Source organism: Lytechinus variegatus, chromosome 3 (assembly GCF_018143015.1).
Source record: "Lytechinus variegatus isolate NC3 chromosome 3, Lvar_3.0, whole genome shotgun sequence".
NCBI lineage: Eukaryota > Metazoa > Echinodermata > Echinoidea > Temnopleuroida > Toxopneustidae > Lytechinus > Lytechinus variegatus.
In genome coordinates, this window is record NC_054742.1 from 11,883,064 (window position 1) to 11,901,777 (window position 18,714).

Below are 18,714 nucleotides of genomic sequence, written 5' to 3' on the forward strand. Positions count from 1 at the left end.
TTATGTCAGCCAAGGAATTAAAGGAATTATTAATTTTAATTAAACTTTCACTAATGAATTTGTTTTCCACTTGATTAAATATGCAACTAACCATTGAACATCTTTATTTCAATGGTAATTTCAGATCTAAAGCTTTTAAAACTCTGACTTATACAGGTCTCTGTATGTTTGTTTTTGTTGACAGATGAGAACAGAATATTTATCTCTTATCTTCAGTATCTTTACCAATACTTCATACTGGGAGGATCGTCACAGATTATCAGAGTTTGAGAGAGCTTTTGCTGCAATAGCAACAGAAGAGGGAACAGAGAGTGAACAGGACCAACTGATCATCAAAGAGATCCAACAGACCTTTGGCTCAAAGTTCACAAGAAAATTTTAGAGACCATACATCTTCCATTTCCATAGCACAAACAGATTTTTTTTTTTTAGAGGGAATGAGACAGACAGAAAGCTACTTGTGTGTCATCATTAATCTTGTGGATCAGTTTAAGATGTAGGGCTATGCTGGCATTACTACCAAACGCATATCACAATTAAAATCTATTAATTAATTTGGTTGCAGAGAACCAGTGAGATTATGTAATTGTCATGTTTGTGATATGGTTATAGAATTAAATTTATTGCCTTTCTTATTCTTGAATTATGCTCATCTCAAACAAGAATGTTTTTTTATTTGAGAAAGAATGTTTCAGGAAGTATTTGAGTATTAGTTGAGTTAATTTATTTTTTTCTATGTTTCCATCATATCATTTGTTGAAGGAAAATTAGATAATTTATTTTTTGCATATTTTTGTATCATTGTTTTTCATGTAAATTCTGGTTTTGAGATATGACAAGTTGCATTATTATATTTCTAGTATGCTACCTTCTAATGTAGCTAGATATTTATTATAAATAGACAAACTACCATATAGCTTTATACAAGGCATGTGAGATATGTTAAATATGTAAACCATCCATTCATGGTTTATTGTTGTATTTTTTATATGCCCGTCCTATGGGACATATTATGGTATCACGCTCGGTGTCCAGCGATTAACTTTTCGTTGTAAATGTGATAACTTCAATTTAAATTAACCTAAGCTCATATTATTTGGTGTGTTTGATACTAACATAGATCCCAAGGAAGCCTATTGATTTTGAGGTTAAAAGGTCAAATGTCAAGATCAGAGTGACATGTTTTCATCTTACCCTTCTGAAGTCCTTGTAAACAAGATAACTTTAGTTTGACTTAACCTAGCCTCATATAATTTGGTGTTTATGGTACTAGCATGGATCCCAGGAAGCCTAAACATTTTGAGGTCAAAGGTCACGATCACAATGACATGTTTTCATCTTACCCTTCTGAAGTCCTTAGATAACACCACAACTTTAGTTGAACTTAACCTCGGCTCATATAATTTGGTGTGTATGATATTAGCATAGATCCCAGAAATTCTATTGATTTTGAGGTCAGAAGGCCAAAGGTGAAGTCGCCACCTTCCACTTTTCTTGGTTGACCAACTACTCAATTTTCCACCTTACATGGGGCATATTATGTGCTCGCCTTAGCGACACTCTTGTTTGCATATGTCATGTATAGTTCTTTTTAAATTTGAGATGATGTTCTTGTGTATGAAATAATCATGGCAATAATTATGAAAATCACATTGACAATTATGTCAACAGAAAATTGATAAATGAAAATATGTACAAATTATATATCATATTTTGTACTAGAATTATAGCCAACTTATTACCATGACTAACTTTTCTGTAATAAGATAAATTCCCAGGTGAACTTTGGTGTTCAAATCTTACTCTTTTTTTTTTGTACATCCTTTTCATTTCTGTGTCGATGTATAGACGTTCCATGTACCATATTGTTCCTCCCTATCTATTGTTATGCATCAGTGGATCTGAGTTGCAAGGAGGATGCAGAGGGGATACAGTGGACGTTTAACAGATGAAAACGGACATAGAACATTTGTAGTTCGTATATACATCGTACACGGTGGAAAGTTCATCCATTCTGAAAGTTTTGTGCAGCTCGAACTGTTTTGGGGATGAAATCATATTGGATGGATGCTCGAAAGATAGAGCATATGAAACACATATGCATTGGGTACACAACAGATGCATAGGGTATTCCAACGGATGGCAAGATTTTTTGTTTTACATCTGCTTTTCATCTGCAAGTGCTGTAGGACCGGGCCTTTATATGTCTTGAAATTCATGTTGACTTTATGTTGTGCAATAACAATGTGTTTTGAAGCAGATGAAAGATTATCTGAGATCAATTTAAGCAATTAAGTATTGCATTTACGTTATGTTTTTTTAATTTGCCGTTGATATTTATTTTCCGTGATTCAATTGGGGAAATAATTTGTATCATCGAAGTCAGTGACAAAGTTTTTCCCTCAAAAAAGGATGGTGTTAAGTTCCAATATATGTAATACCCACTGAATTAGATGTATATTATTGATATGTTAAGTGTTCAGGATATTACATAAGTGGTTGTCTGGTTCCTTGTAATTTAAATTGTGTTATTCTTCCCTCGAAAATATATGAAAACCTATGTTGATCATCTGGAGAATTATCATAATCTCAGTAATTAAAGAGAAATGAGACAATATACCAGATTTATGTTTGCTGCTGGTACAAAATAGGGATTCAAAGATGTTAATGTTGGAGAAATCTGTTGAATAATAATTGTTTAAAAGGAGTGCAAACACCATCCAAAGTTGTTCCTAGTGTTATTCAGACAATTCTCATGTATATAAAGCTACAAATTTTACCAAATTATTGAAATAAGTCATTATACAATGCAAGTACAAATATTGGCTAGTTTATAATTTAATTTTTGTTTAATTAGCCAACACATCAAGCAAATTAGAATTGTAACCAGCATCCGGTTATATTTTCAGAGGTTGAATTAATACAAAATATTTATATCAGATTTGTTGTTAAGTACCAGTATGTGGGCTTATCATTTATGCCTCAAGCTATTTATTGAAATGGTTTAATTCCCAAACTTAACAATGTTTTGAAGAAAACTTTTGTTGAGCATGTTATAGATTGAAGGGATGAGCAGTGGAATTACTTTAGCCAACCCATTATGATTTCTCCCATTTCTCTCTCCAGTCTCATTCTCTTTCTTGCACACAATTCCCTCCCTCTCTTTCTCTAATCCTCTTTCCAGTCTCCTAGTCCTGTTTATCTATACTTCACCCCTCCCCCTCTCATTCTTTCCCTCTCTCACACCCCTATTTTCAATTTCTTTACTCCAACCCTTCCCCCTCTTTTTGTTTATTTTACCCTTTTCCCTCATGATGTTCTCCAAAGTTCATCAAGTTTATTTCATTTAGTTATTTCCAGTTTTTGGTAGATTTACTTCTCAAAGTTCTTAGTTTTTATGCAAATCCATGCAAGGACCAAAGCTGCTATCATTACTTTTAAGCATGTTGAACTAACTCTGTATTCTATGGAATATTTCTAGCATGAGCAGATGCAATATGTAAAGGTGTATCAACGACTTGTATTTCATTAAATTGAAAACTGGTGCTCTGAATAATCCTATTCATCGTGGTCCTCATTTTTCTCTCATCATTCACACATTCAATTTCAAATCCACATTACATTAAAATTGTTGGTCAGTACTGCTATTAATTTATTTCACATTAAGGTCTTGACTGCAATAAAGGAGATAGATAAATGGACGGACAGACAGACAGATAGACAGATAGAGAGATAAATTAAGTGATTCGGTAAAGCTTGCTCAATTATCAAATTTAGTTTTACTTTGCCTGAAAACTATTACCAACATTATACATATATATATTTTTGAACAATATCTTACATGATTGTAAAGTAAAATAATAACCAAGTTACAGTACATTTCTTATATTGTTATTAATCCTTTTGACATGTATCAAATACCAATTACACACAAAGTATAAGCAGTTATGAGTAAATTTTAACAGCAATATATTCATAAAACTATTATTTCAACTAAATGCAAACGGGTTGGTCCTTTCATGAAGCCAATGCACAAGAGAATACACCAGCACGTAACTTTTGCTAAAATAACCCCAGAACATTTAGAGAATTTTTAAAACAGAAACATATATCTGCCTTTTCTTATCTTTTTATTATTTGACTTCCAAAGTTGAAGTGTTTGTGGACCGATCACCATTTGATTGCAGTCTTGAGAAGAATTTGATATATATAATGTTAAAACATAGATTCCAACTAAACTGGGTTCAAAAACAAACTAATCAAACTTTGCAAGGGCACAGCACAAATTCCACTCATTCAAAATGAACAAATATTTTTTACACAGGCTAGCTTCAATAACCTTTACTAAGCACGTGTCAATAATTAAGAGATTGGTTCAATAACAGAGAGGCTATAGCCCCTCACATTAATTGCTTTCAGAATCCAAAGTCACATAATGAAAAAAGAAAGACAAATGAAAATGAGATGTGGTTAAACAAACTCCCCAGTTTATCACTAATAAGAGGGGCTATAACCTCTGTGTTTGAACCAATTTCATAATTATAGTAAAGTAAAGATTATTGAAGCTAGCCTGTGAAAAAAAATTTGTTCATTTTGAATGAGTGGAATTTGTGAAATGCCCTTCTAAAATTTGATTAATTTCTTTTGGAACCCAGTTTAGATGGTGTGAGCCTAAATTTTCTTATCTGTTTTTACAGATTATTTTCCTGAACTGATTTCATACGACAAAAATGCTTGCATATACACAAAGCCCAATTTCTGAATTATTTTTCCCAGGGTCCACAATACTTTTGAAATATAGTACCGCTGATTAAAAAAAAGTACGAGTTCACTTTCTAGGATATTAATCCTGATCAGTGATCTTTTTCTTAACAAGCCAGGGATTTTTTGGAGGCAGAACATGGTGCATGGATCTAAATTTCTCATAAGTCCAAGCAAGATAAACTTTTTGACCTTTTCAACAATAGAAATCTAAGTCTTGAAGAAAATAATTTACATCATATGAAAATTTAATATTTTCACCCTCTTGCATTTTTACTCTTTTTTCCTTTTTGTTTGTCAGTAATGGAACCTTTTAGCTCCCATCTTCCCCTCTGTATATCCATGTAAGTGATGAGACACTTAAGATAACCTTCTTGTATAGAAGAGAAAATAATTGTACTTGGATAAAGATGAAAGTATATTATTTGTAGAAGTTAAATATTGTAAATCTCTTGGATCATTTTTTTATCCTAGTTCTATTGGGAATTCATTGATGCTGCAGTTCAAACTGATAGAGAATTTAAATGCATTAAAAATAACATGGGTTCTCAGAAATATATCAAACCAAACTACATGTATATCAATGATAAAAAGCTAAAATAGAAACTTAAGTCAATTTATCTAAAAAGTGTGGGTATGTAAGAAAAAAATCCCTCCTATTCATAAATCATTAATACTTCAAAACATAAAAAAACAGTGATAAGTTGAAAAGAGCATGACCAACCTATTAGGAAGATGACCGTACCAAAATGGTAACATTTTATGCCATCTCAAGTTCATTGTAAATGAAATAACTTGGACCTGCCCTTCTAATATGCTAGAGTGAGGTTGGTCATTATGATCCTTATTAATTGATCATTTGGGCCAGTTTTAGAACCCAGGCAATAATTCAACAAATGAGAATTAAGAAACAGAAGCTGAAAAAAGCATCAGACTTAACACTAGCAAGATTAATAAATAGGTTCCATGACATTTGCTCTGGCGACATTTGGTCTGATGAAAATTCCCCACATTAAGCCAAACATAAACAATGACCTGCCAAACTAAATAAACCCTAATCCTTACCTTCTTATTATTCAGAACCAAGAGCTCTATTACAATCCTAGCTCTAACCCGATGCTAATAAATAACATTAACAATTGCTGAGAAGAAATACATGTAGTTGAAATAAAAACCATGAGAAAAAATGGTTACAATTTTCAAGTGAAACAAAGTGGGTACTTACAGAGAAACAGATATAACAGAAAAATATTTGAGTTGCGAGTTGTGTATTATAAAAATTAATTCAAAAGATTATCTGTAATAAAAGATTAAAAATTTAGAACTTACAACTTTACCATAGTAGTCCAGGATAGAAGAGACATAACCTTGTTTTTTTATATATATACAATATTTTTTGATGGTTTCTTGTCAATTCGAGGGTGCTGATTACGAATCTGAATGATGCCACTCGTGTAACCTTGAGCAGTTGCCGCAAATTGGCAAAATCCAATATGGCCGCCAAAATATGCAAATTACCCATGAAAATCATAAAATTGGCCGCACATTGGCTGTGAAATGCATGAAATTTTGTGGCAGGAGGGAAATGCAATCTTAAAAAATATTTTTTTAATAAAATATTTATTTTTCTGATATTCAAAATGGCCGCCATAGGCCATTGTATACACTATCATGTACAATATGAATAGGGAAAACTAATTTTCACAAAAATAAGCACTAAACTGCAAAAAATCGCGATGTATGAACGAAGTAATATATGCAAATCACCATTACTAACGAGATACATAATTTGTAATGTCATATATGGGAAAATTGCAGTATTTTTATATCTAAAATAGCCGCCACTGGCCCAAACAGTATTGCGTACAATTGCAATGGGAGCCAAAAAATTCTCATGAGTGATCACTAAAATGCTTATTATGAAGATTAAACAATTGGAATACTGACTATAAACATGATTATTAACGAAATATATTATCAATATGCTTTGTATGTGGTAAATGTTGTATTCTGATATTCAAAATGGCTGCCAAATGCCCTAAAAGTATTATACACAATGAGAAATAAGAGAAAAGAAATCACAAGATTGAGCGCTAAAATGCATATATATGTGATAAATTGACTGGATACTGTCTAAAAACGTATTTTTTAACGAAATATATCATTCAGGTTTCAAGTTTGTTAAATACTGTATTTCGACCTTCAAAATGGCCGCCATCGACATTAACCGTATTATGTACAATGTAAAGTGGGAAACCAATATTGACAGGAGTGAGCACCATAAATGCACGTAATAGTGATCTATGAGTAAAATATTGTCTGAAAGCATCATTTCTATTAAGATTAGGTGATAAATACGGTTATTTTAAAGTCAAAATGGCCGCTACAGTCCCTTACGGTATTATACACAATATGAACGGGAACAAATCATTTGAACAGAATTTGGCTATGCTTGGTCAAATGGTGATGTATGAGTGGAATATTGTCTGAAAACATGATTTATAACAAAATATATAATATCTTATGTAATTTGGTGATAAATACTGTATTTCAACATTCAAAATGGCTGTCATATGCCCTTTTTGTGAACATCATTTGTCTCCACCCAAATTGTATATATACGATAAGTGCTTATGGTGGCCATTTTCAATTTAAAAATGCAGCATTTTATCACCTTAAGTACACAACATTATGATATATCTAGTGAGAAACCATGGTTTTAGACAATAATTCACCTTTACATCACAATTCACAATTATATGCAATATTTAGAGTCAAGCAAAGCCAAATTCTGTCAAAATTATATGTCCCATATTACAATGTACACAATACTTTTAGGACCTATGGCAGCCATTTTGGATTTCAAAGTACAGCATTTATTACCTCCACCATGTCCACGACCCATATGTGATGTTTTCAGTTAGAAATAATGTTTAAGACAATATCCTTACCCGTACATCACAGTTATATGCATTTTATGATTCTCACTCTTGTGAATATTATTTTCCCTGTTCGCATGTTACATAATTTATTTAGGGCTTGTAGATGTTATTTTGAATGTCAAAGTATTAATCACCTATATGGAAGAAGAAATGCGATGATTAAAACAAAAATGTTTTCAAATAACGATTTACTCATACAACAGGATTATATGGATGTCAAATCCAAATTCTTACAAAATTATATGTCCCAATTCACATTGTAGATAATACTCTTAGGACCTATAGGGGCCATTTTGAATTTCATAATACAGTATTTATCTCATGCATGACAAAAGAAATGATATGTCTTGCTATAAAACATGTTGTCAGACAATATTTTATTCATAGATCACAATTACTTGCATTTTATGTTTCTTACTCGTGTGAAAATTAGTTTCTCTATTCGCATTGTACATGATTAATATAGGGGCTATGGCGGCCATTTTGAATTTCAAAATACATGTATACAGCATTTACCCCATAAATGGCATATTTACAATTTTGTATTTAGTCAGTATTCCACTCGTTCATCTTAATAATCTTCATTTTAATGCTCAGTGTCATTTTTTGGCCCCGGCCATTGCCATTGTACATACTCTTTGGGCCAGTGGGGCTATTTTAGATATCAAAATACAGCAATGTTCCAATATTTGACATAATAAATAATATATCTCATTAGTAATGATGATTTGCATATATTACTTCGTTCATACATCGCGATTTTTGCAGTTTAGTGCTCATTTTTGTGAAAACTAGTTTTCCCTATTCATATTTTACATGATAGTGTATACAATGGCCTATGGTGGCCATTTTGAATATTGGGAAAATAAATATTTTGTCAAAAATTATTTTTTAAGATTGTATTTCACTCCTGCCACACAATTTCATGCATTTCACAGCAAATGTGAGGACAATTTTATGATTTTCATGGGTAATTTGCATATTTTGGCGGCCATATTGGATTTTGCCAATTTGCGGAAAATGCTCACGGTTACACGAGTGGCATCATGGAAGGGTCCATCGACAAAGCTCAGTATGGAAATAGAAAGGGTATGTCAACATCGCACTATCTGATTGATCTCCTCAATGTAACACATGCTAATGTTGACAAACCGAAATCAATATGTACCCTATTGGCCACTGATTTCTCCAAGGCCTTCGATCGGATCGACCACAACCTGGCTCTATCAAAGCTCTTAGACATGAATGTTCAACCAGCATTGGTTGCATGGATATGCGACTTCTTGAAAGACCGGCAACAGTGTGTTAAGTACAGATCAGTAGTCTCAGGATGGAAGAACATACAAGCTGGTGCCCCGCAGGGAACTCGTTTAGGCCCGCTTATTTTCCTCTGCTTGATCAATGATGCATGCCAACAGAGCCCCAATCTACATTGGAAATACGTAGATGATCTTTCGATACTAGAAAGCAGGAAAACGAGCGACCCTGCCACCATCCAGAAGAGTGCACATGAGCTTCAGCAGTGGTCTAAAGATAACAACATGAAACTCAACCCTAGTAAATGTGCTGTCATGCACATAAGCTTCATGAGAACAAGTCCACCAAATCCCACTGTTGAACTCGAAGGGCAGGAACTATCTGAAGTCCAGTTCATGAAACTACTTTGCATTCAGAATGATTTGAAATGGACATATCATGTCAATGAGATCACCAAGCGCGCAAGCATGAGGCTTCATATGTTGCGCATCCTCAAGGGATTCAAACTACCCCTTGATGATTTGAAGGTAATTTATACCTCCTATGTTCGTCCAGCATTAGAGTACTGTGCACCAGTTTGGCACTCTGGACTCGACGCATCACAGAGAAAACAAATTGAGAGAATACAAAAACGCGCATTCCGCCTCATGCTTGGGCCCGCTTACCAAGATTATGACCATGCACTAGAACTGCTTAACCTATCTACTCTAGATAAGCGGAGAGGACTATGTATGAGACTGGCAAAGGGCGTGAGTCTTCATTCCTCCCCCTTTCACGACTGGCTACCTCCAACTCGAGAGGCGGTCCACAAACGTTCACTACGTTACAGCAATATGTACACTGAAATACGCTGTAGAACAGAACGCCGTCGAAAAAGCGCTGTCCCATACATGGTCCGACTACTTAACAGTCAATCGAATATGTAATGAATTTCAAAATTTACGATTAATTTAATTTAATACACGACACAACTTCTCAACAGGCAATCAATGTGTTAATGATATCCAAATTATGCATAATAAATTTTATTAAAAGCGAAATTGATATGCTATCTTCTAATATAATATAATGTTTTCGATCGCTTTAAATTCTGGTTACGACTCTTTGCAGCAAAATTATTACGATAATCAAGCTTACATGATGTACTTAATATTACTTTTACCACATCTAGCATTGCTTGTTTTCAATGGGCATTGTTGTTCTATCCCATCTTGGTATAATTGTTTAGTATGCTAATTCCATTTTTATACATATACAGCGAGAAAATATTTAATCAATCATTAGATTTATGATATCTCTTATTTCCGTGTAAGCCAGGTGAATACTACTTAACTCATTGACAGAAGTCCTTTAATCAGTTTTACCAACCTCATCAACATATTTTTCATTTTCCCCCTTATTCCGGCTCAGTTACATTTCATATTCAATTCTTTAAAGAAATATCATTTGTTTATAATTTGTTTCTTATTTTATTCATGCAAGCTTATGAATTACCGACTTTATCCCCACAGAATCATATTGTGGTTACAACTATCCAATATCACAGTTATCCCATGTATAAAATTATTCTAATCTTCTCCTTTCTTAATTTACAACATATAACATTTATTTATTTCATTACTTTTATATGTCATTTTGTTATAGCAATTATTATTGTATATATTTTGTATTTTACCTTGTACAGAATTTCGCAATTCAGCCTTTGGCTGCGATGAAGTTTTTTTGAATAAACCATTTCAATTTCAATTTCAATCATTCAGATTCGTAATCAGCACCCTCGAATTGACAAGAAACCATCAAAAAATATTGTATATATAAAAAAACAAGGTTTGGTCAACTTTCTATGGGGCCTATCCTGGACTATAGTAGGTTTCTTATATGAAGTAACAATAATATCACTTTGAAGACAAACATGATGTATGACCTTTGACCCTGACCTGTGACCTCAACACTGTACAATATATGCCTGGGGCGGTATTCTGAACATTGTCTTTTCTCCATATTTCAATTTTCCACAGAGATTTGACAAAATCAGTATATTGGTGGATGTCATAACTTTTTTCAGAAAAATTGACATAAATTTTGTCTCTTCTCTTTAGTGCACACCAAAAATATGCGGCTTTTAAATGCGCATAATCCCAATTTAGAAGCAAAAGACATGACAAAATTTATGACGGGAATATCAGTCATAAATTTTGTCATATCTTTTAGTACCAAATATCCTGTTACCCTGCCAACTAAAAGTCAAGCATGTAATAATATTATCTAGATTAGATTGTGGTATTAGTTACACTCATAATCCATGCAATTTAAAAAAAATTCATGCTATGATTTATAGTTAGGCCCTACATAATTATTCATTCTTCCCTTTTTTCTCTGTATTCCATCTCTTTCTATTTCTCTTCTCAGCTCCGTCTCTTTTTGTAAGTAAGCGCATCAATATACGTGTAGTAGCACGATGCCAGCTACTGTATTGGGGATATATGCCTTACCTGCCACCGGGCGTTCCTATTGGTTAGAAGGGCTCTAAATAGGGTTCTGAATACTGCACCAAATAGATGAGCGTCCAAAAATTGTAGAACGAATAGCTGTCTATAGATGCAAGGCAGACTATGAATGCCCATGCCACAGTCAGATAAAACAAACATGCAAGCACAATACCCTTTAGTGATATACTATTAGAATCTTAATCAAATCAAGAAGATTCTATGACTGGAGTTCCAGCAGGTAGCAAATTTATTCAAGCAGCTGCTCATTTCTAAAGAAGCACAAAAGAAAGAACGGCAGTAAAGACCTTTTTGATGTCCACCTTTGAAGCCGCTAGTTTCAGTGAAAAAATCTGAAGAGTGAAATTTTACAAATATCCATTGGTGTCAATTTTCCATTTTTTATATTAATAAACAAACTGAAATTTGACAAGACATCAATAACCAACTAAACCAAGCACTATTACACTGAGATATTTGCCCAGATTATATCAATATCCCTTTACTTAGTGAAAAAAAATTGGCCTTTACTGAAACCAGATTTTAACACTTTTCTGATCGTTTGCGGCAAATTAGAATTTCATGTGGTCGGTGGAATATTGCTTTTCATTATTGTATATGCCAGATGCGTGCCCGCAGATGCACAGTCAAGTAAATTTGAGTCATATTTCAGGACATATTGCATAGTTTATTTGTGCATGCCTCCGAATTATGTACTACACATAAAACCAGACCAGATGCAACGAAAAAGTAATTATCATCACAATAGCACATTTCCCTTTATATATGACCTATAGCTGCAGAGTCTTGCAGAAATCATTTGTCTACAAAATTGCAAGAGATGTTGAGCAAAGTGGATGCCTGACATACTTTCTGCTGGGGGTTTTTAACCTTGTTAAAAGGAATTTTATTTGCTGTTACTCCATCTCATTTGAAACCTTAATCAAATCACACAATGGTAAATACTACATTCATCAGAAGAAATTATTTGACATATTTGATGTCCAATATTATTCAAGGCACAGTAAAATTAGTTGCAGGATCAAAAATAATGAGTTTCAGCAACTTACTATGTCAGTTTAGTGCCATTTTTTTCTTCACATTTCAATTGATAACCAAAGAGTCTGTGGGATAATGGGAATGTCTAACAGATAATTGAGAGAATATTTTGTATAGAACAATTCATAGCAGTAAAAAAGAATTATTGGTCTAAAGCAAACAATACTTGTCAAGAACAACATTACTTTTGGCAAGAACATCATGAAGACCTTACTATTAATAACTTGATAACTCAATCATAAGTTTGTATGATTCATAATTACATGTATATAATCAGCAAGAAAAGAAAGAATCCAGTTTCCATTTAGGGCCAGACAATTTCCATGACTTGTGTCCGTTTCTCAGACCACCCAATCTTTACACCACACATATCAAACTGAATATACTGTACACACATTATACCAGATGCCTCAAGTTTGAAACTGTGTACTAGTAGACTTGTTAAGAGGTTGAACGCTGCATTTTTGAGTACAAATGTCCCACTTGGCACAAATGTTCCTTGAGTCAAAAGAAAAAGATTCATCCAAAGAGACACGCTGTATCTATGCAAATGAGCAAGTAATTTGCATAAATTTGCATATTATGTCAATATAGGAAAAACAAGTAATTCAGAATAAATATTTCACCAGAACTGCCCTAAAATTGGAAATAAAGACTTAGGGTAAGACAGGGAAGAAAACTGTCATAAAATAATTGGGCTATCCTTGTTTATTATTACCTAATTTACATAAATTATGCAAATTATAATTAAAAAAAGAGTATTTTTTCAAGAATCCTGAACTGTTTTAGAAATAACGGCAATTAATACGAAATGTCAACATTCTACATGAAAGAGAATATATTAGCGAAAACATCGATATGTTTCATGACAGTATTAGTGTCTTAATTTGCTTAGAAAGAGGGCAAATATGTCAAAATGTATGACGTGATATTGCGCTAAAACGAGACCAAAACATCCTCTATGTCACAGTCACACTCACGAATCGGACAATAAAGCGATCAATGGTTTGTCATTCGAGATAACACAATCTCAACACAATAGCTTCCATCGGCTTCTCGTATCGCTTTTGTTGGTGTGTCTGCCACACCGTAATCTGTGATACATACGGGCAAAATGCATTTCGGTATCGGTAAAACACTATTAATTTTGTTTTATTTGTTTCTCTTGGAAAATTTACAGGAGACATTGCTTTGCAGGTTACTGCTTAAATGAAGCTCTGGCACATGAATCCTGACGAATGTAACCTACCTCAATCCATATTTTAACTTTGTTAAAATATATATCTTTTGGAGACCCCAAAGTGGCAAAACTGCATCTCCCCGGCATTCCCGCTGCTTTACAAAACCAGTTTGACTTGTATTATCTACTTGGAAAACACAGATGTATGAGACATCAGACAACATGATTCCTGAAAAAAAAAGTTTTGTTCATTTAAGCCAACGGGAGCCTTTCGAATTTACCCCATCCCCTCTCCGTATTTCGACTTTAAACACAAAAAAATATCTTGTTTTAAAGCCATCGGCAAGGCAAATTGCGTTTTTTTGTTATAATAAAGCAACTTTTATATCTATATCTTTATATTTACATTCATCATTATTGATATTATTATAATTATTATTAATATTATTATTGTTATTATAATTATTATTAATATTATTATTGTTATAATTATTATTACTATTATTGTTCGGCCGTTTGTAATAGTGCTCTAGCACAGTAAAGGCTATAACCCAACAGGAGCATGCCTAGGATACCCTTTCCCTTTTTGGTTTTATGTATTAAAAAATAGTTTATTGTCTTTAGAACTCTTAAAAGATTACTTTTGTTTGTATTGATACCTTGGAATAGATTGAGGAGAAAATACTCTTCAATTGACATGTAGAGGAGCTGTGGTAAATTGAAGAACAGCCACACGGCCCTTTATTGATTCCACTCTATGTTGAATTTAAATATTTTGAGAGCCCAATCGGAAGAAAGATACATTTCTTCTAAGTGACGTACCGTGGGCCACGGCAATGGGGGGGGGGCACCAGCAAAAAAATCGAGTCACTTAGGGAGCGAAGCGCGCTAAGTTTTTAGGTATACTGACCTAATAGAAACATTTTAAGGACATGCAGTGCTATTAAACGGATATGTATCTCACTGATTGAATAATGTGAGCGCGAAGCGCGAGCTGAACATTTTTGATATTCAGACCTAAAAAGGGACATTATAAGCAATTTTTTTTGTAATCATGATATGTACCTGCCTCGCTATACAATGCGAAGCGCGAGCTGAAATTTTTGTATATATTGACCCAAAATGGGGAATATATTTTAGGAATCCATTAAGATTATACATATCTCAGCAAAGTCATCTAATGCTAGTACCAACCTTTGTTGATTTTGTTACAATTACATATAAACACATTAAGCATTTTTTGGAGACATGGTAATCATGATTATCATACGCATCTCACTAATCAAATTATGGAAGCTTAAAAGTGCCACCGAGATGTTGAGATAATTATCTCGGGAAGTCGACATCTTGATAGCAAAAGATAAGATGACGAGATCCTGGATCTCATCATGTCGACATCTTTTAGAAGAGATGATGAGATGACAAGATCCCGGATCTCATCATGTCAACATCTTTTAGAAGAGATGTTGAGATGACAAGATCCCGGATCTCATCATGTTGACATCTTTTAGAAGAGATGATGAGATGACAAGATCCTGGATCTCATCATGTTGACATCTTTTGGAAGAGATGATGAGATGACAAGATCCCGGATCTCATCATGTTGACATCTTGTAGAAGAGATGATGAGATGACAAGATCCTGGATCTCATCATGTTGACATCTTGTAGAAGAGATGATGAGATGACAAGATCCTGGATCTCATCATGTCAACATCTTAAGAAGAGATGTTGAGATGACAAGATCATCTCATCATCTCATCATCTTTTCTACAAGATGTCAACATGATGAGATCCGGGATCTTGTCATCTCAACATCTCTTCTAAAAGATGTTGACATGATGAGATCCGGGATCTTGTCATCTCATCATCTGTTCTAAAAGATGTTGACATGATGAGATCCAGGATCTTGTCATCTCATCATCTCTTCTAAAAGATGTCGACATGATGAGATCCAGGATCTCGTCATCTCAACATCTCTTCTAAAAGATGTTGACATGATGAGATCCAGGATCTCGTCATCTCAACATCTCTTCTAAAAGATGTTGACATGATGAGATCCAGGATCTCGTCATCTCATCATCTCTTCTAAAAGATGTCAACATGATGAGATCCAGGATCTCGTCATCTTATATTTTGCTATCAAGATGTCGACTTCCCGAGATAATTATCTCAACATCTCGGTGGCACTTTTAAGCTTCCATATCAAATACTGCGAGTGCGAAGCGCGAGCTGAAAATTTCGGAAATTCAGACCTAAAGAGAGGCATTGTAAGTCTTGTTTGTTTGCAGGAATTCACTAAGACTGTACGTATTTCATTAACCAAATGATGCGAGCGCGAAGCGCGAGCTGAAAATTTTTGATATTGAGATCAGAAAACTAGACATTTTAAGGACTGATTTTAGAAATTCATTGAAGAGTAGACATCTCACCAAATAACTAATGCGAACGTTAGCACGGACAGGAAATGATTTATATTAGACCTTAAATAGGGCAATCAATTTAAGTAGTCATAAAAAATAGCAAATGTCACTACATGAAAAAATTATGACTCGAATTGCGAGGTAATGTATTTGGTGTACAGTATTGATTTGAAAACAGGAGGTTTTAGTACATCAGGATTATTTATCTCTTTAAACGGTATATGCCAGCACCAGGAACAATAAAGTCATAGGCCCTGTGAGCAAATAATGTTTCATAAAGTTTGAAAAAAAATGCTTTTTCATGTAATATAACATAATTATAATATAATATAACATTTATAATGAACATAATTTCTTCTTACCCCACTACGTTTCTCTTCCTTTCCCCCTTTTTTTGGCCAGCCGATTGGGGGGCACGTGCCCCCCATGCCCCCGTAGTTACGCCACTGTTTCTACTACACACAGTAAAGCCTCTTTGCGTTCTCCTCTTGAAAAAAAAAACATAGAAGGCATTGTTTTATTTCTCATAATATAAGTTCGTGTACGTGACGGTGGCCTGTCGAAGTTGCCAAAAAACCGTTTATTTTGTTTTGACAATATATATTTAGAATATCGTCTAAATGAAGCCCTCATCTGGGAAAGGGCACTTATTAAAGGCAGCATCTACATTATATAGAGGAGGCCTTGGCACTTGGAAGAGGCTGAAGCTTGTTTGATTTCTTGGGACCAAAATTTTACATTGAACCTTTTTCGTTTTTCAAATTTACATCAATACATTTTACAGGAAATAAACAAAAAGGATTGCACTACAAAATGATTTTTTGGGGTAACGTTTCTTTTTCGTTTTGTCACATCTGCCGGAATTCCAGGGGGTGCTATCTATCGAGAATAACACACGCAGCACATTTTGCTTGTCAAATATATTTTCGTCAAAATGACCTTTAATTTTTAGGTAATAGCGTTTCATTTTTTTGCTTGTCAAATTTTCCAGACCCTTGTCCCCCTACCTTTTGGGAGAAATTTCCGCCCCTGATACAAAGAGAAGTAATCTTTTAAGAGTTCTAAAGACAATAAACTATTTTTGAATACATAAAACCAAAAGGGAAAAGGGTATCCTAGGCATGCTCCTGTTGGGTTATAGCCTTTACTGTGCTAGAACATTATTACAAACTGCAGAACAATAATAATAATAATAACATTAATAATATTATTAATATAGATAAATATGAAATATAGATATAAAAGTTGCTTTATTATACCAAAAACGCAACTTGCCTTGCCGGTGGTTTTTAAACACGATATTTTTTTATTTAGTGTCGAAATACAGAGAGAGGATGGAGTAAATTCGGAGGGCTCCCGTGGACGTATAGGCTTAAATAATAAAAAAAAACTCTCTTCAGGAAACATGTTCACTGATGTTTCATACATCTGTCTTTTCCAAGTCGATAATACAAGTCAAACTAGTTTTGTAAAGTAGCGAGAATGCTGCGGGGGAATGCAGTTTTGCCACTTCGGGGTCTCCAAAAGACATAAATTTTAACAAAGTTAAAATATGGATTGATGTGGGGTACATTCTTCATGATTCATGTGCCAGAGCTTCATTAAAGCAGTAACCAGCAAAGCAATATCTCCTGTAAATTTTCCAAGAGAAACCAATTAGAAACAAATAAAACAAAATTAATAGTGTTTTACCGATACCGAAATGCATTTTGCCCGTATGTATCACAGATTACGGTGTGCAGACACACCAACAAAAGCGATACGAGAAGCCGATGGAAGCTACTGTGTTGAGATTGTGTTATCTCGAATGACATACCATTGATCGCTTTATTGTCCGATTCGTGAGTGTGACTGTGACATAGAGGATGTTTTGGTCTCGTTTTAGCGCAATATCACGTCATACATTTTGACATATTTGCCCTCTTTCTAAGCAAATTAAGACACTAATACTGTCATGAAGCATATCGATGTTTTCGCTAATATATTCTCTTTCATGTAGAATGTTGACATTTTGTATTAATTGCTGTTATTTATAAAAACAGTTCAGGATTCTTGAAAGAATACTCTGTTTTAAATTATAATTTGCATAATTTATGTAAATTAGGTAATAATAAACAAGGATAGCCCAATTATTTTATGACAGTTTTCTTCCCTGTCTTACCCTAAGTCTTTATTTCCAATTTTAGGGCAGTTCTGGTGAAATATTTATTCTGAATTACTTGTTTTTACTATATCGACATAATATGCAAATTTATGCAAATTACTTGCTTATTTGCATAGATACAGCGTGTCTCTTTGGATGAATCTTTTTCTTTTGACTCAAGGAACATTTGTGCCAAGTGGGACATTTGTACTCAAAAATGCAGCCGTAAGCCCTTTTTTTGCAGTTAACAAGTCTAATACTCATTATCATCAGGAAAGAACATAGTTACTTGTTCACAAAGTACATAAGAATATGAAAATAAAATCATTGATTTTGTCCAATCAAAATATACTTCTGGTGATTGCATTTGAAAAATACAAAGGTTTTTCTCATCTTGTGTCAAAATGCAATTTAACCACCCTAGTGTCCTGGCAGGTTTGATTTTGCTTTATCTTTTTATTTTC

At 33.8% G+C, this 18,714-nt stretch overlaps 1 protein-coding gene across 2 annotated transcripts in view; it reads left to right on the forward strand.

Moving 5' to 3' along the window:
* The window catches only part of LOC121410225 (NCK-interacting protein with SH3 domain-like), a 39,836-nt gene extending 34,047 nt beyond the window's left edge, over positions 1–5,789 (forward strand). The window contains exons 10-11 of one of the 2 annotated variants that reach the window (XR_005969289.1): positions 185–1,155; positions 1,305–5,789. Coding sequence is in view for 1 of the 2 variants with exons in the window: in XM_041602164.1 (XP_041458098.1) it covers positions 185–382 (198 nt within the window). In the remaining variant the exon portion in view is untranslated. Of the gene's footprint in view, positions 1–184 lie in introns of both variants that reach the window. The other variant, XM_041602164.1, reaches the window with a different exon arrangement.
* The last annotated feature ends 12,925 nt before the right edge of the window (positions 5,790–18,714 follow it).